The 22207-nt window shown below is 38.5% G+C and overlaps 1 protein-coding gene across 1 annotated transcript in view; it reads right to left on the bottom strand.

The window, feature by feature from the left end:
- Positions 1-22207, bottom strand: part of THSD7B (thrombospondin type 1 domain containing 7B) — an 826015-nt gene that overhangs the window by 96399 nt on the left and 707409 nt on the right. Inside the window, exons 15-16 of the mRNA XM_023542986.2 lie at positions 16333-16466; positions 7642-7792 (exon numbers count right to left, since the gene is read on the bottom strand). Coding sequence (XP_023398754.2) covers positions 7642-7792; positions 16333-16466 — 285 coding nt within the window. The remainder of the gene's footprint in view (positions 1-7641; positions 7793-16332; positions 16467-22207) is intronic.

Below are 22207 nucleotides of genomic sequence, written 5' to 3' on the forward strand. Positions count from 1 at the left end.
ACAGATGCGTGTTAGTGTCATCTCTGTTAGTGAATGTTAGCAGAGGGTGATGAAGTGCTTGGAGCTGAGTACTAGCACTCAATAATGAGGCGAACTACTTCCCTGGAAACACAACTTTCAGAGGTGGAGTTAAGGTGCCAAAATTTCTGAGTCATCAGTAATATAATCTCATGGCTGACAGCCATCGCCAAAAATAACACTGGAGCACCATGAATAAAGAGTATTTTTCTTACGCTCAAAGGATGAGTTCTGGAGCACTTATCGGAAAGCTGCCACGTATTTCTTTCTCTTTTTTTAAAGCAGTGTCTTTGCAGGAAGGAATAACGGATATGTTCCATGTTGGCTTTCACTAGTATATCCTGCACTCACAGACGGTGAGAGAAAAGGGTACAGAACAATATAGAAATAAGATGTACTTTGAAGGCACAATAAATTACGATGGAATCCAGATTTGATTACACATAAACTCTACGTACTTTCTTTTCAGAGTCTTCCTTCCTTCTTCCGAAGTTGTCCTGGTGATAATGCAAAGATTTGACTCACTGTTGATCATGACGTTACATTTGGTCCACTGTTTAATGAGTCCAACTCCCACATTCTGGGGGGATGCCTTGCTACAGTTCTAACTATCCCCTGATGCATCCAGCAGGAGGTGAATCAATTAAAGTTCAAATCAGTTTGTTAAACCTAAGTCATCCTTCCAGAGAGGGTTTCCAAAGGCTTGCTTCTGCAAAATATACCTCAGGTCGGAGGTGCATCTTCAAGACCCTTTTAGTGTTCTACCATCAGTATTATTGTTTAAGAAATTCTTCTGGCAAGCCTCAAAGAGAGCCATAAATAGAAAATCCATATTGGTCTACAGAAAATTTCTATAGGGACTGGTATCATAAATGAAGAGAACCGTGTATTCTTTCGGATACATTAGGGGCTGAGCAGTTTCAGAAACTTTAAAAACAAAACAAAAAACAAAGCTCTAAGACATCTTAATTAAAAAATGTATAAATCTCTTTTGAAGAATATATGATTCTGTGAATAGTCATCAGCAAAATTTTGCAGTATAAAGGATAAGAATAAAAACTGGAAAAAATTTCAGTAGATAAAAATTCTAGGTAGAAAAATTAGGGAGAATATTGGGTATTGACTAACAAACTATTAAGTCTAACTATATGTGTGTGTGCACACAGATATACACATACACTTTTGAAAGGTGAACATTATTCAGAATGCTTTTATACATACAACTGTATAAGCTTTCTTTCATATTAAAGCATTCTAGAAAAGTGAACATGTTGAAGTAAAAAAATAAATGATACAAATATATGTTATGGGAAAAAGAAAGAGTAAGAATATGAAAATAAAAGAAACACAGTTTTCCATTTTCTTCAAATTCCTCCTTGAGTTGTGTTTGTTTTTGCTTGATCCATTTACAGTCTCCAGCTCTTCCCAGTACAGTTTTAAAATGGCCCCAATAAAATTGGTAATGCCTTTGTCCTGTTAGCTCTTCTGCACGGTCTGCAATTGGCAGTTACTGGAAGGTCAGTAACTCATTTATTCAAAGTTTTCTTTCTGATACCTTATTTTTTGGGACTATGTACTACTAAATTAGATATGTCATTTTTCAATCATGGAGGTGACATTTTCTTTCAGTAAGATCCAGTAATAACTCATTTTGCATGTGGAGAGGGATATTTTCTGTGTGGTTTAGAAAATATACTACCTGTCTTTTGTAAACAATGTAAGTGGGAACTTTCATTTGCTTCTACTTTTTTTTTTTTTAAACAATCTTGTATTAAGGAATATGCGGTGGTATTTACTTTATATGTATATTATCTCTAATCCTTAATCTGGAAAACCGCTGTCATTGTTCTCACTGTCCAGAGAAGGAGAAAGTATAATTCAGAAGTTTAAATAACTTGGCCATAATCATACAATCATACAATCATACATCTGGCAAGCATTCCATGGCATTAGATCCAACCCTCTTTAATGACTCCATTCTCTTCATTCTTTGGCAACCTACTCAAATGAGGCATACCAGCCAACTTGGAAATAATTCTCCCGTATAAACCCAATAACCAAAAACAAACTAAAAAAAAGAGACTACAGATTTTACAGCCTAAATGTCCTCGAGGACAGGAATCGTGGCTTCTATTTCTTTTGTGGTAGTTTGGAAAGTCTAGCTTCATTATTTGTTGTTAATTGCCACTCATGGTGACTTTATGTATAACAGAATGAAACATTGCCGGTCCTGCACTATCTCTATGATTTTTTTTTTTTTTTGTAAAAATACACATAAGACAACATTTGTCATTTTAACATTTTTCAGGTATACAATTCATAGACACCAATTACGTCAGTCATATTGTGCAATCATCACTAATATGATCTCTGATAAGTTTGCGTCCATTGTTGCGGCTATCGTGCCAATCCATCTCATGGAGGGTTTTCCTCGTTTTCACTGACCCTCTACTTTACCAAACATGATATTCTTTTTGATCAACTGGTCATTTCTGATGATGTGTCCAAAGTAAGTAAGCTGAAGTCTAGCCATCCTCACCTCTAAAGAGCATTCCAGTTGTATTTCTTCTAAGATTGATTCGTTCACTCTTCTGACAGTCCATGGTATATTCAATATTCTTCATTAACATTTCAATTTAAGTGCATTATGTCTTCTTTTTTCACTATCTAGCTTTTGCTTGCATATGAGGGGACTGAAAAGATCTTGGCTTGGGTCAGGCACACCTTAGTCATCAAAGTGACACCTCTGCCTTTTAATACTTTAAAGAGATCTTTGGGGGCAGATTTTTCCAATACAATATTTATCTGATTTCTTGATTGCTGCTTTCATGGGGGTTGATTGTTGATCCAAGTAGAATGAAATTATTGATACCTTCAATTTCTTCATCATTAATCATGATGTTTATTGGTCTAGTTGTGAGAATTTTCTTTTTTTTTTTTTTACATTCAGGTATAATCCATACTGAAGGCTTTAGTCTTTGATCTCCATCACTAAGTACTTCAAGTTGTCTTCATTTCTAGCAAGGAAAGTTGTGTCATCTGCATATTGCAGTTTGTTAACGAGTCTTCCTCCAGTCCTGATGCTGTGTTCTTCTCCATACAGTCTAGCTTCTCGGATTATTTGTTAGGCACAGACTGAGTAAGCATGGTGAAAGGATGCAACCCTGCCACACACATTTTCCAATCCCGAACTCACTGTGCCTCTTACTGGCTCTTTGAAAGTAGCAAGTTACTAAACCACTCTGTGACTCATCTTCTCATCTATTCACTGGGGGGATGATAGTATCTATTTCATAGTAGCACTGTGAAGATGAAATGTGATAGTAAATATAAAACACTAAGCACATTGCCTGACACATGGCAGGCATTTGTAAACGTCAGCTAAGGTTCCATGTACTGTAAGGTGTTTACTAGATGTTCAGGAAATCAAAACAAACCCAAACCCAATGCCATCAAGTTGATTCCGACTCATAGCGACCCTATACGACAGAGTAGAACTGCTCCACAGAGTTTCCAAGGAGTGCCTGGTGGATTCAAACTGCAGACCTTTTGGTTAGCAGCCATAGCACTTAGCTACTACGCCACCAGGGTTTCCAGATGTTCAATAAGTAACTGTAATTAATCTGAGATTTAGGAAGAACAGGACTTGGACACAATGGCCAAGAGCACTGCCAATCAAAGGGTGTTCACAGAACACCAGAATCTGCATCACTTTGAAACTTGTTAGAAATGCAAATTAGCCCCACACCCATTGAATTAGAATTACTGGGGATAGGACCAAGGAATCTGTGTTTTAATATACTCTCCAGATGATTCTTATGTGTGTTAGTTTGAGAATCACTGACCTACAGCTGAAGGACTATTCATTTAATCTCTTTTATCTAGTGAACACTGTGTGAAATAACAAACACTGATAGCTGGCCAATCAATCCTTTGCGACACCTGTATGGTATATATTTATAAAGATCTGAGGACTGTGAGCTTCTCCGTGGCAGTGATGGTCTGTGATATATCTTTGGCCCCAGAGTGCAGGGCACATACCAGGAATTCAGTAAATAATTTCAATTAATGATTTTCTTAAATTTATTTTAATTAACTGGCAAATCTGCCTATTCATTATGTTTAAAAAATACATTAAACTTGTTTTACATTAGAATTTTTGCAGCTAAATTGAAATATAAATTTCAGAGTATTTTGTGCATACATCCCAGTGAAAAAAAAAAACCCAGTGCCGATAAAGAAATATAATTCAGTCTCAGAAAAAAAAATTTTTTAAAGAGCTCTTTTTTGTTTGCTTGTTTATTTGTTTAGCTCTAAAATACTTCCCTGGGAGGAAAAAGAAAAACAAACAAACAAAAGCCAATATGTCATACTGCAGGCTATGATCATTAAGGTTGTGTGTTGACTTGGCTGGGACATGATTCTCAGTGGTTTGGCAGTTATAATGTAGTTTATCAATCATATAATGATGTAATCACTCCCATGATGAGGTATGATATAATGTGATCACCTCCATGATGGGATCTGCTGTGAGTAGCCAATCAGTTGAAAGGGAGATTCCTTGGGGGTCTGGCATGCATCCAATAAACATGGACTTTCCAACAAAACCTGCTGGCTTTTGTTCTGCTCTGTATCCTGCATTCAGCTCGTCAGCATCTGATCTCCAGTTCTTGGGACTCGGGCCAGCAGCCTGCCTTATTACCTACCAATCTTGGATTCCTCGGCCTTCACAGCCCTGAGCCAGCAGCCTGCCGTCTGACCTATGGATCTTGGGTTCGTCAGCCTCTGCAGCTACATGAGTCAGGAGAAGACTTCAGCCTGACTTCTGACACCTGACCCATGGCCTTGGGACTTGCCAGCCTCTACAAACGCATGAGCCATTTCCTCGAGATGAATCTCTCTCTAGGACACAGATTATTGAAGGAGAATTTGCTAAAATAATGGCCAATATTTAGAGTCCATAAATCAGCAGATGGTATGGAGAAACGTTATAAGATAGTAATTGTTTTCTTTTTCTCAAGAAATGCACACTGAAGTACTAACTAAACATCAGGCACAAAGATTCGCCTTGCTGCCTTTGCTATGATCATAACCATCACCATTGTCAAGTACTAATTTACCTCCTGTGATGTCAGGGTGCTATGCAAAGATCTTGCAACTGATTACAATTTCTGCCACATATCTAGATATAGGGAAAATAATCAGGTAGGCACTCTATTTTTTTTTTTTTTTTAATCATTTTGAAGTTTCTCTTTACACCTGAGATCAGCTAGACAGAGCAAGACCCCTGAGATCAGCTAGACAGAGCGAGACTGTGGTGCTCAGGCAGATCTGGGTGACCATGGACACGTGCTCTAACACCACCACACAGGGTCCTTTTAAAACTTAGAGTTATACATAGTCTCCAGCACTTGTCAGTTATATGATAAATGCTCAGCGAAAGTTACTGTGTCATCGCAGCTGTATTATTATGTAGCTTGGAAGGTACAAAAGTGCTTGAAGGAGCACCCCTCTCATTCCATGTTGGCAAACAAGCAACTATGTCATCTTCCAGATGCATGAAAGGAGGTTAAAATATTAGCTCTATTTCTAATTTCTAAACACTCTAAAAATAGAGTGACTATGTTTGGAAAAGCAAGCTTCGGGGAAAAAAAAATTGCCACTTAGAAACCCAAAAAAACAAATGCGGTATTGCCAGGCCATCAATACATTGCGTAAAATGCTCCTACAACAAAAATTTTAGCTCATCGGCCAGACACCTTGACTTAAAAAAAAAGGGGCAACATTTTCATTGCAAAGTGATTAGAGCTTAATAGAGTCTTCTGTGAGCAAATTAGAAAAAGAAGTGAGAAAGATCATGACCTGTACATTTAATTAAACTTCTGCAGGCTGTTAAATAAAGAGTGCATGCTAGAACACTTTTTAAAGTATGAATATATATATATATATATATATATATATATATATATACTCAGTCATGAAGTCCTCATCCACAGAGCTAAAACTACTACCTTTGTTTTTAAAATAAATATTCCATTTTAAAGAAAAAGAAACTCCAATTCTTCTAAGCAAGGAGCCAAATATTTAAGAGAAAAGATTTTGGTTTCATCAGACAGGGTAAGTTTTTTTCTCAGCCCCATCACTTATTAAGTGTGGAACTTTGTGTGATCTACTTAGCCCTTCTGAACATCAGTTTCCTCATCCGTACAATGGGACAAATAATAGTACCTATGTAGTAGAATTGCTGCAAGAATTAAATGGAAGAACTCTTGCATGTACCTGGCACACAATCAGTGCTCAATAAAGGTTAATTTTCATTATAATCAGGTTCATGCAAAATTAAAGACATAATAGAAAAAGCATTCCACTCCCATAAATTATTCTTTGTTGGTACCTCTTCATTTTAACATTGTTGTCCTACCGCCAAAGAACAACCCAACACCATTTAAAAAAGAAAAAAAGAAAAAAAAAAAAACAAACCCAAAAAAACCCAGTGCCGTCAGAGGAAAATCTCTTTCAGGGACAGAATTACGGAAATATCAAATATAGTTTGCAAAAATTAATAAGGAACTCTCAAAGAACACACAAAAAACTGAAAATATAAGATAGTAACTGATTTCAAACATACTTACCATTTCCGTACAAAGGTTTATCACAGTCTTTCCACAATTTGAGGTCCCTGGCTGGCACAAAAGGTTTGTGCTCGACTACCAACTTCAAGGTTGGAGGTCTGAATCTAGCCAGCGGTGCCACAAAAAAAAGGCCTGGTGATCCGTTTCCAGAAGATTATAGCCGAGTAAACCATACGGGGCAATTCTACTCTAACACACGGGGTGGCCGTGACCTGAAAATGACGCCACGGCAACAGTTTTTTTTTTTTTTGTAACGGTTGAATTCAAAGTATATAATTCTTTCCTTCCTAATGTTTGGACTCATATAATATGCTCCTTTTCCTTATTTGCTCTTTTCAATCCTTAGGCAGAAATATGTTAAAAATACCAGAATTTATCTTCTAAGAACATTAAGCTGAACTATATACTACTTGACTCAGCGACACTGGGCTGGGTGGTGATACTACTTGAAGAATGTTTGTTCTGCAGTATTCCTACTCTGTTTTCTTTTTTAAGGTGAAAATTAAGAGAAATGCTTTAGACTTAGAAATGGGTTTCTATCAGCTTTGGGAGAGGCAGTAACATGGCGGTAGAACACTTCATCTTTGGGAAAACTGCAAAAGGCAAGACAGATCAACACTAACAGAAGCTAAATTACACAGTGGAGTTGAGCTATTAAGATATAATTGATTCTGCACACACACACACAAAAATGCAATAGAGCCAGGAGATTATAATAAGAACCATGTTGGTACTAAAGAAGACCCCTTCAACAACGGGTATGCAGTGGTGTCCTACAGCGTGATCTTTACAGGCTCATTTTCCTTGTTCCTGTTGCCACGATAAAGGCTTTGAAAGAAGCACTGGCATTTTAAATTGTTCAGTATCTCTTGCTGAAATCTTATTTTTGCTTCCTCAGAAAAAAGGCTCTGGAGAGCAGTATTGTTAGTGTATAGAGAACAGGAAAGGCAGTACCAGAATATCACGGCACTGACAAGAAAAAGAAAATTACCTGTGGGCATTTGCTCCATGGTCCCCAGTCAGACATGACACATTCACTGGGACACAGCAGAGAACAGGACTGGGTTTCTGGGGGAATTTCATCCTGGTTGCATAGGCTATTGTCCACTGCCCCGCCTTCAGTGTCAGCGGTATTCACACACCTGTAAGGCAAGATTACAATATAAGTCGATCAGTTAAAGCCATGGAAAGTAAATAGAAAGTGGTTATATTGTATCATAATTACTTATTCCTCAATGATAATTAAACATAAAATAAGGTTAGTGAAGCAACCAGGAAATAAAAATTTAATCTAAGATTCAGCACAGCAGGAGAGAACAGTAAGACTAGAGAGCATGGTTTTCTTGAAGAACTCTCAAGCTAAAGAGACGCACAATATCACACAGGTCCAGCACTGAGTGAACATTCTTTTTACTGTGTCAAATCTAGAAGCTTCTTCTCCTCTGAGTAAATCCCTTACTTTGTAGTTAGCCTGTGCCTTCACACCTGCGGCTCTCGCAGAATTTCCCAAATTTCCATCTCGTACCACCTAAACTTTCCTAATCTTTGTCCAACTCATTGCACATGAGTTGGACAAAGATTACAGTAAAATAATGTGAAACATAATTTAATATGTCAGCCTTTCAGGTATTTTTCACATTTCAGTAAGTAGCTTCCTTGTTATAAACCAAAGGACAATAAGCAAGTATTTTCCAGCAGCAGTTGAGCATGTAGTCTAGATGCACACATCGGAGGTGCTGGACCTACTCTGTGTCACACCTAGAGGTAAGTGCGGGAGATGGTGAGATAAAGAATTATTGCTCATGAAGATTTAATGACTATTCAATCAAATGAAAACAAGTGTGATATTACTATGCACCACCCAGAATGACATAAATTAAAAAGGAAAAATACCAAGATTTGGCAAGGGTGTGCAGCAACTGTGACTCTTTTACTTTGCTGGTTGGAGCATAAATTGTTTAGAAAACTGTTTGGCAGTATCTACAAAAGCTAAACATATAATACAATGTAACCCCAAAATATCACTTCTATTTGGATATGCAAAAAAATGTGTGCCACCTAAAAAAAAAAAAAAAAAAGAAAATGTTCATAGCAGCTACAATTCATAATAAACCAAACTAGAAACCATCCAAATGTCCAAGAACAGTGGAATGGATAAAAATATTGTGGGAAATTCATCCATTAAAATACTATATAGTGATGAGAATGTGTGAGCTGTTGCTACACGAAAGAACGTGGACGAAGCTCACAAACGTAATGTTGAACAAAAGAAGCTAAATACAGAAGAGTATATACCATATGTTTCTATTCATATAAAGTTCAAAGGCAGACAATACTAATCTATCATGTCAGAAGTCAGAATACTGGCTACTACTGCAGGAATGTTAGTGACTGACAGGTGCTTACACAGTGCTGGTAAAATTTTGTTTCTTGAACTCTGGGCTGGGTACACAGGTGTGTTCACATTATGAAAACGCATCAAACTGCACCCTTATAATTTGTGCATGTCTCTGTATTTATGCCAATAACTCCTGTAGATTATTAAAGGTTTATTATCTGTACTAAGAAACCAAACCCATTGCTGTCAAGTTGATTCAGACTCATAGCGACCGTATAGGACATAGCAGAAGTGCCCCATAGGGCTTCCAAGAAGTGCCTAGTGGATTCAAACTGCTGACCTTTTGCTTAGCAGCTGTAGCTCTTAACCACTGAGCTGCCAGGGGTTGTTGTCGTTGTTAGGTGCCGTCAGGTCAGTTCTGACTCATAGCAAGCCTATGTACAACAAAATGAAACACTGCCCGGTCCTGCAACATGCCCATAATCGTTGTTATGCTTGAGCCCATTGTTGCAGCCATTTGGTTAATCCATCTCCTTGAGGGTCTTCCTCTTTTTCATTAACCATCTACTTTACCAAACAAGATGTCCTTCTCCAGGGACTCATCTCTCCTGACAACATGTCCAAAGTATGTAAGATGTAGTCTCGCCATCGTTGCTCTAAGGAGCATTCTGGTTGTACTTCTTTCAAGACGGATTTGTTAGTTCTTTTGGTAGTCCATGGTATATTCAATATTCTTTGCCAACACCACAATTCAAAGGTGTCAATTCTTCTTCTGTCTTCCTTACTCACTGCTCAGCTTTTGCATGCATTATGATGCCACTGAAAACACTATGGCTTGGGTCAGGCACACCTTAGCCTTCAAGGTGATATCTTTGCTCTTCAATATTTTGAAGAGGTCTTTTGCAGCAGAGTTACCCAATGCAATGGGTCTTTTTATTTCTGGACTGCTGCTTCCATGGGTGTTGATTATGGACCCAAGTAAAATGAAATCCTTGACAACTTCAATCTTTTCTCCACTTATCATGATGTTGCTTATTGGTCCAGTTGTGAGGATTTTTGCTTTCTTTATGTTGAGGTGGAATCCATACTGAAGGCTGTGGTCTTTCATCTTCATCAGTAAGTGCTTCAAGTCCTCTTCACTTTCAGCAAGCAAGGTTGTGTCATCTGTATAATGTAAGTTATTAATAAGCCCTCCGCCAGTCCTGATGCCCTGTTCTTCATATACTCCAGCTTCTTGGATTATCTGCTCAGCATACAGATTGAATAGGTAAGGGGAAAGGATATAATCCTGACGCACACCTTTCCTGACTTTAAACCACACAGTATCCCCTTGTTCTGTCCAATTGCCTCTTGATCTATGTACAAGTTCTTCATGAGCAAAATTAATGCAATATTATCCATAATTTGTTACGATTCACACAGTTGAATGACCTAGCATAGTCGATAAAACACAGGTAAACATCCTTCTGGTATTCTCTGCTTTCAGCCAGGATCCATCTGACATCAGCAGTGACATCCCTGGTTCCGCGTCCTCTTCTGAATCTGGCATGAATTTCTGGCAGTTCATTGTCCACATACTGCTGCATCCGCTTTTGAAAGACCTTCAGCGAAATTTTACTTGCATGTGATATTAATGATATTGTTTGATAATTTCCCAATTTGATTGGATCACCTTTCTTGGGAATAGGCATATATATGGATCTCTTCTAGTCAGTTGGCGAGGTAGCTGTCTTCCAAATTTCTTGGCATAGACGAGTGAGCACTTCCAGCAGTGCATCCATTTGCTGAAACATCTTAGTTGATATTCTGTCAATTTCTGGAGCCTTGTTTTTCACCAATGCCTTCAGCGCAGCTTGGACTTCTTCCTTCATTACCATCGGTTCCTGTTCATATGCTACCTCTTGAAATGGTTGATCACTGAACAATTCTTTTTGGTACAATGACTGCGTGTATTTTCAATCTTCTTTTGACGCTTCCTTGGTAGCTTAATATTTTTCCAATAGAATCTTTCACTATTGAAACTTGAGGCTTGAATTTTTTCTTCCCTTCTTTCAGCTTGAGAAGTGCTGAGTGTGTTCTTCCATCTTGGTTTTCTATCTCCGCTCTTTGCACATGTCATAATACTTTGCTTTATCTTCTTGAGCAGCCCCTTGAAATCTTCTGTTCAGTTCTTTTACTTCATTATTCCTTCCTTTTGCTTTAGGTACTGGATGTTCAAGAGCAAGTTTCTGAGTCTCTTCTGACATCCATTTTGGTCTTTTCTTTCTTTCCTGTCTTTTTAATGACCTCTTGCTTTCTTCATGGATGATGTCCTTGATGTCATTCCACAACTCATCTGGTCTTCAGTCATTAGTGTTCAACATGTCAATCTATTCTCAAGACGTTCTCTAAATTCAGGTGGGATATACTCGAGGTCATATGTTGGCTTTCATAGACTTGGTCTAATTTTCCTCAGTTTCAACTAGAACTTGCATATGAACAATGGATGATCTGTTCCACAGTCAATCCCTGGCCTTGTTCCCACTAATGATATTGAGCTTTTCCATCATCTCTTCCCACAGTTGTAGTCAATTTGATTCTTGTGTATACCATCTGGTGAGGTCTACATGTATAGTTTACGTTGGTGAAAAAAGGTATTTGCAATGAAGAAGTCACTAGTCTTGCAAAATTCTATCATGCGATCTCTGGCATTGTTTCTATCACCAAGGCCATATTTTCCAACTACCGATCCTTCTTGTTTCCAACTCTCCCATTCCAATCACCAGTAATTATCAATGCATCATGTTTGCATGTTAGATCAATTTCAGACTGCAGAAGTTGTAAAAATCTTCAATGTCTTCATCCTTGGCCCTAGTGGTTGGTGTGTAAATTTGAATAACAGTGTTATTAACTGGTCTTCCTTGTAGGCGTATGGATATCTTATCACTGACAGCGTTGTACTTCAGGATAGATTTTGAAATGTTCTTTTTGATGGTGAATGCAATGTCATTCTTCTTCAATTTGTCACTTCCATAGTAGACCATACGACTGTCCAATTCAAAATGGTCAAAACCAGTCCATTTCAGTTCACTAATGCCTATGATATCAATGTTCATGTATTCCATTTCATTTTGATGATTTCCAATTTTCCTAGTTCATACTTTGTATATTCCATGTTCTGACTATTAATGGATGTTTACAGCTGTTTCTTCTCATTTTGAGTCAGGCCACATCAGCAAATGAGGGTCCTAAAAGCTGGACTCCATCCATGTCATTAAGGTCTACTCTACTTTGAGTTGGCAGATCTTCCCCAGTAGTCTTTTGAATGCCTTCCAACCTGAGGGGCTCATCTTCTAGCACTATATCAGACAATGTTCTGCTGCTATTCATAAGGTTTTCACTGGCTAAATCTTCTCAGAGGTAGACTGCCAGGTCCTTCATATGGCTGACTCTCTCTGCCTCCCTTTTTACTTCTGAGGACCCTTGTGATTAAATTAGTCTACTTGGATAATCCAAGACAATCTCCGCTTCTGAAGATCCTCACTTTATTCACACCCACAAAGTCCTTTTTGCCATGTAAGGTAGCAGTGGACAACTTTGGGGCACCATTATTCTTCCTACCAAACCAGCCATATTCAACAGGTTCCCAGAATACTGGTGGCTAGGATTATCTACTTCAGGCATGATTTAAGAAGAGATTATTCTGGGAATTATGACAAACCTATGAATAAACACTTAAAAAGATTGAAATTGAGAGGGGTTTCCAAACGAGAATACTCCTGTGGCCATCCCCTGCATTACCCTTTTCCTTGCCATATCTTCCTTCAGTCTCATCTCCTGTCTACTCATATTCATTGCAAAACTGCTCTACAACACTGTCTAGATTTGCTGTCTCTACTTTCTCCCCACTGACTACCTCCTGAACTCACTTTAATCTTGCTTTATTATCTCATCAGAGAAATCTCTCATCAGGGTCATGAATAGACTCCACATTGCCAAATCCAAAGGTCAATTCTCAGACTTCGACTTGGTAAACTTCTCAGAAGCACTTGAAATGATTGATTGCTCCCTCCTTCTTGACAACTTTCATTTTTGACTTCCCACTTTTCCTTGAAGGGTTTCCTCCTACCCCACTGCCTCTTCATTCTCAGTCTCATATGTAGCATCATCTTCTTTGCTCTAATGTATAAATGTTAGAGTACCTTCGAGATCAGCTTCTTCTCTTATTGATCTATACCAAATCTATATGTAAAAATGCCCCAATTTATATCCCTAGCCTCAGCCTCTCCCTTGAACTCCAGACTTTAATAGATGAAAGGCTAATATCGCCTCAAACTTAATGTGTTCAAAACCACATTTTTTATTTTCTCTCTCAAGTCTGCTTCTAAACAAACTTGTCATCATTCATATGACTGCTCAGGCCAAACAACCTAGGGGTCACCTCTGACACTTCTCTTTCTTCCACAATCACTTTATCAGAAAATCCTATGTTCTCCACTTTCAAAATATATCCCAAATGTAATCTTCTCATACTCCACAGTCTCTTCCCTGTAACACATCCAATATGGTGCTCTTCAAATGTAAATGAAAGCATATTATCTCTCTCAAACTTTTCATACCCACATGTTGCAGTTGGAATAACACCCAAAGTCTTCCTCTATAGGACTTGGGTACTGGCACAAGGCACATGGGCCATCTTGCTACTATTCCAACAAGCCAAGAAGGTTTCTGCTTTATATACTCTCTTCTTTGAATTCTCTTTCTACAGATCTTCACATTCATTCAGGTCTCTCACTTCTTTCAAGTTTATGCCGAAATGTCACTTTACTGACCAACCTCTCCAAAATAGCATTCTCCATCACTCCAACTCAATTTTCTTTTTCTTTTTGCCATTTCATAGCAGAAACATTTCATTATACATTAATTAGATATTTTTGTTTTCTCTGAAGCTATAATTGAAGTTCTTTGAGGACAGAGCTTTTTTTTTTTTTTTTTTCACTGTTTTATCCCCAGTCCCTAGAATAGTACATGGCATGTGGAGTCCTGGTAGCACACAGTCATAGAAGAACCATAAAAATGCCTCCTATTTTGGAAGTTTTAAGAAAAAGAAGAGATAAGCTGTCTCATTCTTTAAAACATAGACTCTTATTAAAGTCAATGATAGTTTGGAACGCCAGAAGCCTGGAAGATCTATTCCATATAGAGTATGCAAAGCATAATGTCCGTTCGGGCAATGTCCAACCGTGGTCCCATACCAGAGTAAATAGTGGTAGTCAAACATGTAAAAGCCTGAGAAGTCAGAATGATAGGTGGAGATTCATTATTTATTTTTTGCTTTTCCGATATGTACTTGCAAATGCTGTGGAAAGGTCAAGCAATATGAAAAAATATATATCTGTTACATTTGCTGAGTGTCCACGCATATCTTGGCATCTGCTATTTTCTGGTCTCTCCTTTACAGTGTAAATTACCCCTGAGAAGATGAGAGGGGTTGGGATTTAGAGTACAGCTGAAGAAAGTGACCTAAGGCAGGGGGAATTGCATCTCTTTCACTGTAACTGGAGGAAATTTATGCAATTGTTGGTTTCAGGGCTTCTATTTCCTCTGAGAAGTGAAAGGAATTTGAAAATGGAACATATGAGGAGAGTGGAGGTTTGGAATTTCCACTGAGAAATTTGCAGCAGCAAGAGGCAAAGGAGAAGTATCAATTTGGAAGACAAACTTAAGGTTATCAAACAACATGAAGGTGGAAAACCCGTGAATGCTATTACATTTAGGCATGTTCGCACAATATCCAAATCACATAACATCCTATTTCACAGAATGTACTGTGGATGTTAACTGATGCATGACTGTCACGTGCACCTAAAGCATGTGACACACTGCCCAGCATTTGGTAGTTGTATTATTTTTATCAGCAGGCTGTACAGGTTTGAGCTGAGAGGTATGGCTGCAAGGCCTCTTGTTCAAGTGCGTTTTCCCCAATCAACCTGCCACAATCCAGCTGCCACAATTCTGTCCGTAGTAATGTGTTCTCTTAATGTTTTTGTTTCTTTCCTGAGATTTTCCTTTAAAACTGCTAAGAGGCCTGGCTGGGATGGGAGTGTGAGATGTCACAGCTCATTTACATATTACTTTATAAGCTAGGTTGGTCATTTTTCAAAGCTATGAGGGTATAAGATATAAGAGACACAGGTTTTGAGGAGAAAGAGGTAGAAACTCGAAGTATGCAACTGCCTGAGCACGCTAGTCTCCAAGGAAAAGGGCAGTGAACAAAGGGAAACAAAGATATTTTGCCTACTAGTCATTTGCTTAGGTCAGTGATAAGGAACACCTTCATAATTTTTCTAGTAGTTTTTTATTCAACATGCCTAATGGTGATTTTGTGACATTGAGACTGAATGTCATAAATGGTGGGCTTATACTCAATAAAGTAAGTTCACTGATGCTGTATAATGATCAACACGTATAAGTAGGTTCTGCCTTGTCAACCAGCTTCAATTTAATATTTAACTCAATGGGGAGACATCTGATTTGGACAGTATCTATTTATTTGAAAGAGAGCTTCCTAAATCAGGCAAAATGACACGCTGTGCTCATGCATTTGAACAGTCGACTATATTATCTTTTCTTCTTTATTTTACATTCTAATCATTATTAATATTTTAGTTTTTTGTTCGCTCAGCCCTCAACTTCTATAACCCTAAATTGGCTAGGAATTATTCTTCTTTATTCCCAAATCATTTCTAAATAGACAGTTCTGACAAACTGAAGCCAAGTATTTGCTTTGGTTACCACGGCTGTGTTTACAAAACAAAATTTAAACAGGCTCCCTCAGGAAATAACCCAGCATTTTACTAAATTCCTTCAGAGACGTGCTCTTTGGCTATTAAAATGTATAGCTACTCTTCAGAGGTATTGTTAGACTTTGTTTCCAGGGTTAAATGCAGAGGTTTAAAAATGACATTTTCAATATATTGACATCCAAAATTAAGATAACGCCCATCAAGTATACTATTGTACAAAAAAAGAGAGAGGGTGGCACAGTCAGAATCTCCAGATTTGCTAACAGTGATGTTGATGAACCAATGGAGGTGTGCCAGCCTGCTCCCTGCAGCTGGCTCTCCCACTGGAGAAATCATTTGTAGGAATGATGAGGGCTATGGCTGCCCTCACAGACGGATTCTTACTGTAAACACTGGGAGGTCAGGGCACATATGCTTCCATGGATACTCCAAAGGTGAGTGAAAACCAGGGTGTATGTGTGAAAATCAGAGTTCACTTAAATAAGCAACACTTGTTTTTTTTTTTAAAATCTATAATCTCCACTGTCCCCATTTCCCAAATGTCTCCATTTGCACACACCTGATTTTCCTAGATTGTGTTCCTTCTCCACATCGCAGGGACCTCAGCTCGTTGTTGATTTTGCATGGAGACCAGTGGTCTACAACCCAGGAATACTGATTGCACTCACTGTAGCATGGGACTGCCTCATGCACCTGTCAAGAACAGGAAGGGAAAAAAAAAAATTACGTGGAACTATCTGAGTTATAGAAAAACAGTCTATCCTTTAGTAATGACTGCCGCACATAACCCGAGAAACTATAATCAGGCCCAAACAGCCAAATTTTACATTCCCAAAAAGCAAGATATAGTTGGCATCTCTGAATTTACTGACTTATCTAAAGAAGCATACAGGGGAGATCAACTAAAATATGATGGTATGCCTTCACAGAAGAGAACAAAGGATAGTGATTTCCTAGCACGGAGAATAGGAATTCTATTATCACTTCATTTCTTCAAAGAGCCCAAACGGCATCTATTAAATGGTCCAGCTCTCAATTATATGGCATATTGTATTCTCAGATGTACTTTAAGGTGTCTATTGAAACAAATATATATAAGCAAAATTTACTCTTAAATATAAGAGGTTCTTAGAATCCATAAGAAAAGTGATATTATTTGCACCGGAAATTTCTTTTTATGCCCCGAAATGATCAGTGCTAACAGGTAATCATTTAGCCTCAAAGGCGTTGTGGCTTTCTATGAATTTAGCTACTTGCAGGATGTTTTCAGAGCATAGCTAAAACACACACACACAAGGCAAAAACCACTAAACTGTTAGTTGTGACTGTGCACGATTACCAACTATGAACATTTACAATTTTATGGTAAAAACAATGAGAACACTAAATGAATTCTTAGGGCACTTCATATGCTTTTGTTTGTGGAATTTTTCCCTGAACTTGTATCCCCATGGACAGTCAATAGAGTTTGTCTGCCTCTATGAGGCTGTATTTAAGATGCACTGCTCCTCAATTTGAAGCACAGAGCTCCCTCTGCATGAGAAAAAGAAAACTGTTCCATTTGTGTGGTATGTTACTCTAAATCACAAAGATGGCTCTAGTTAGGCATGCTGATGAATAATGGTTCAACCTTTTGCCAAATTAATCAAATAATGTTTTTCTCTTAAATAAGAATTTAAGCCCCACCCCTCTTGAATTTCCCATTATCTACAATTGTAAATGATCACTAGGCAATGCTATCCAAACAGGGACATTACTTGCAAGTTTCTACTCAATGCAAGGGAAAGCACTACGTAATAGGATAATCAGAAAACAAGATTGGAGCATTGTCATCATGTTAGGCGGAAATCAAATGAGAAAAGGTTATTTGTGAGCCTACATCTTAGTAATCACAAATAATGCCAGGAACTATTTTTAACTATGGGGTTCCATTTGGCTGTCTCAGGCAGAGCGCACAAGGATAAGAGAAACCACAAAGTGAAAATTATGTGAGGGCAAAATGAAAGGAGATGGGAAAATAGAAGTGGAAATGGGTGTGATGAAAGTAAGGAATTAAGTAATAAAAGAATCACATTTCACACTGTGAATGCTGACAAAAATGGAATGAAGGGGTCAGGAGCCAGCGTCTGTATTAAAATAAGGAGGTGATAACTTGTAACAGAGAAAAGTATGCCCAGAAAACTCATAGGATTCTAAAAGTAAGAGAAGAATCTATAAAAATAAAAAGACATGATCCCAACCCAAGAGATACCAGGAAACTGAGCTGATAACAGCTGAGGATTTAGCTGGCTAGACTTCACCATGGAAATAAAGTGTTCACTCAATTTGGGGTTCATTCTATGAACTCTTCAATATCTATCAGACAATTTAAACAAAGTATTTGGGCTTTCATATGGGACACAAGAAGGTATCTCTACCAAAGTACATCGCACAAATATGGGAATGGGTGAGAACATTTATTTAAAAAAAAAGGTTTCCCATACCTCATTCACAAATCTGAAAGGGACAGGATAAACTCTCTGAAATGGATTTATTTTTCAGTTTGTTGTATTGTGGTGGCTTGTGTGTTGCTATGATGCTGGAAGCTATGCCACTGGTATTTCAAATATCAGCAGGAGAGCTTCCAGACTAAGACAGACTAGGAAGAAAGGTCTGCCAGTCTACTTCTGAAAATTAGCCAATGAAACACTAGGGATCACAACAGAATATTGTTCGATATAGTGCTGGAAGATGAGAATCCTAGGTTAGAAAGGCACTCAAAATACACAGTGGCTGCAACAATGGGCTTGAGTGTACTGACAATCAAGAAGATGACGCAGAACTGGGCAACGTTTCATTGTGTTGTACGTGGGGTTGCCACAAGTCAGAGCTGACTCCATGCCAACTAATAATAATAACATCAATTCTAACCAGAGCTTACATTCTCACCCTCCTTCCCTCCCGTATAAAGCCCTGAGGTAAGACGGAGAATAAAAAAGTTGTTTAATTGTATTTACCTTTGATATAGACCACCACTTCACACATCGGTTTAATTTTTTATTCTTTAGGATTCAGCAGTCTACATCTGTAGCAGAGTAAGCCTTAATGACAAACTAAAGGAAGACAGGGTGCCAAACTATGTAGGAAGATGCTTCCCCACATTCTTGATTAAACTCTTGCCAATGAGTTGATGCCGACTCATAGCAACCCTGTAGAACAGAGTAGAACTGCCCCATAGAGTTTACAAGGAGCGCCTGGTGGATTGGAATTGCTGGACTTTTGGTTAGCAGATAAGCTCTTAACCACTGTGCCACCAGGGCTCCATTAACGGCGTAAAAAATAATACCTCTTAAAGCAGACTCTCCAGTCACTTGGAATTACTTGATTTTTTCCTCATATGTGTCTGCCATGTTGTATTTGCTCATGCAGTCCCTTCTAGCTGACAATCTCCTATCCTTTTTTCAAAGCCCAAGGGAATCAAACCACCTGCACAAAACTTTCCATATGACCCCAGATGGAATTTCTTTAATACTCAGTGGCACAGTCTCAGTTTTAAGTAGCCCAATTATAATATCAGAGTGCACATGCCTGGGGCTGGGGCGGTCATGGTGGTCAGTGCCACACTTGGGTTGCTGGGGAACAAACATGTTCTAAAGGTCCTCACATTGACTCCTTCCCTACGTGTCATCTATTCTCTCATACTACTTAAGCTCTTTTTCTCATTAAAGTCTTAATTACCACATGTCTGCTTTGTACCTTAAAAATTACTGAGGGCACATGCTCAGGGGAACACATTTGCACTCTCCACACCTTAATATGCTTATGCTTCTGCTCCTGCCAAAGTCAGACCTGGACCATCGGTGTTTATGTGTCTGTTTCAAAACCAAACCAAACCAAAACAAAAAAACCACACACACACACACACACACACACAAACCCCCCACAAACTTGTATTAGGCAGGCAGGGTCTATGTTTTCATGATGTCTGTATTTCACAGTACATTTTGGGGGGGAAGGATGGTGCTCAATAGGTATTCGTTGAGTTGAAACTAATTTTTGAGGGAATCCAGGTTGGTAAATCACCCTCATTTAATTCTCTAGGAAAAAGAGGCCCACTCAATAGAACAGGTAAGGGGTATTTTACAAAAACACAAAGAACAATAAGAGGGAACAAGAATGAAAAAGCTTTCTTTCCATTATGGGGCCTGGGTGAAGAATAAAAATCACCGCATCCTTCGGAGGCGCTGCCTGATGACTGTGTCCTCCCTTAAGAACTGTGAGAATTGCCTCGTTACAGCCCTTGTCCACAAGGCAAGGAATCTTACCTAGAGGATCAAAAACACCCACAAAAGGCAAAAAGGCAGCAGGCCATTCAAGAATAAAAATTAACTACTCAGGTGCCCTATTTTGTCTCCTGTCAGTCCTTTATGTTCTGGCTATTTCATATTGCTATTTAGTTGGTGCTTTTTTATGATAGTTTTATAATGGAAATGTGTTAAAGCACGGACTTTACCAGGGAATCATTTGAAAATGTTCCAAAGGAGAGAAATGAGCCATGGGGAAGTTAAATGAAAATCATTTCTAAATGGCACAAATTAGAAAGAAAATAACAGGGTTTAATAAAAAAAAAAAAAAAAAAAAAAGGGCTATAGATGCTAAAAAATGCCACTGGAAAATCTAAATCCTCTGAGAGCGGTAACATTTCATTTTCCCAGTAATGAGTACTATTTGTTACTTCTTCAACAGGGAATTCTGTTTTTATAATTTTGCCAGTTTCAGAGTCATATCATAAACTCATTCATTGAGTCAATCTTTTAATATTCATCAAATAAACCTCCACTCATTGTACCTGATTAATTTGATGCCATTTTTGGACACCATTTCTCCAGTTACAGACTGACTTCCCTGGTACAAACTTAGAAAGCAGGGTCTCTTTGGGGAGCAGTGGATGTCATTATGACATATCTGAGCCTTAGTTCTCAAGGGCTCAAATAAAACAAATAATATAACAACAACAACCACACAAAAACAAAAAATAAAAAACAAAATGCACAGCCTTCAATTTTTCACAGTAATAAGTCTCTGCTCTAGTGGAGAATCTGCTGCTAGTTGCGATCCAGGTCAAAGCCGTCAGGCTTGAGACCTCCATGCAGGGCACTGAGGCCCCTCAGTAGACCATGGAAATCAGTTCAAAGGCCCAACTGGGACCATGGCTCTCGGTCTATCCCACTGGAATGTGAGACGAAATGGTCTCCAGGAGTGGTAAGGTCAATAGAAGCACTATAGGTTCTCTCTCCTCCAAAAACCCAAACCAAACCAGCTGCCGTCGAGTCAATTCCAACTCATGGTGACCCCACGTGTGCACAGTAGAACTGCACTCTATAGAGTTTTTAAGGCTGCAACTTTCTGGAAGATAATCACAAGTCCTGTCTTCCAAGGTGCCTCTGGATGGGTTCGAACCGTTAACTTTTCAGTCAGTAGCCTAGTGTTCAGCCATTTGCACCACCCAGAGGCTCCCAGCTCTAATCACAGGATGTGCAGATTTGCCTTTGATAGGGTCTAGCATCCTCATCTCTTAATTCAAAGAGCCTCCATTCTAGCCCTTCTCTCCCTGTTCATGCTGCCCACTTTTCTCCTCTACTGCTCGTGCTTCCCCTTCAGGGGTGTTCCCAAGACTGAACTCTCCCTCAATTTACCAAACTCTGTCTTTTTTATTATTGGATCAGCAACTAAGCTATGTTTTCCCCAACTATGAATTGTCTGATTGACTGAAAAGTATCACATTTAAACAAATACCCTTTGTTTCCATTTTTGTTCATCATGCATCTGAATCTGCTTGTGCACAATGTAATAAACGTCAAGCTGAAGTTCAGTTCTAACTCAGCCGCACTCACATGCTTTACAACTGTGTCCATCCCAAGTCCCCGGTCATCAACAATACTCAGATGCTGTGTAGAGCTTCATAGTTTACATAGACATTCTATATCAGATCTAGATCATCACAAGCTAGGTAAGGTTGGTATGATCTCCATTTACAGATAGAAATAACCAAAATTCAAAGAGGCTAAGTAAATCACCCAAGGCAGTATGGCTCACAAATGACTGAGCTAGTCCTCGAGCTGGGATTATCAGAGAATCCACACATCCTACCGGTTATGCCAATAGTATATGGGATCTGCCTGTTTTGCCTATCAATATACTTCACCATGCTCCACAAGATACTGAATACTTGTTCAACGTTGATGATAATGTGAATATTTCTAAATTTCAGACAAAGGGAAACTAAGAACAGAATTTTCAAAGGTGCCTATAAATTAGACGATGCCTGTTATATATATATAGAAAAATTTTGCATAAACAATTTATTCCCAGTCTTTGGGTTTGGAGGCTCCTTTCAAAATTTCAAAAATCCAAAATTGCTCTTTAAAACCTAATTTCCGTGCTTAAAGCAACGG

This window comes from Loxodonta africana, chromosome 6, assembly GCF_030014295.1.
Source record: "Loxodonta africana isolate mLoxAfr1 chromosome 6, mLoxAfr1.hap2, whole genome shotgun sequence".
Classification (NCBI taxonomy): domain Eukaryota; kingdom Metazoa; phylum Chordata; class Mammalia; order Proboscidea; family Elephantidae; genus Loxodonta; species Loxodonta africana.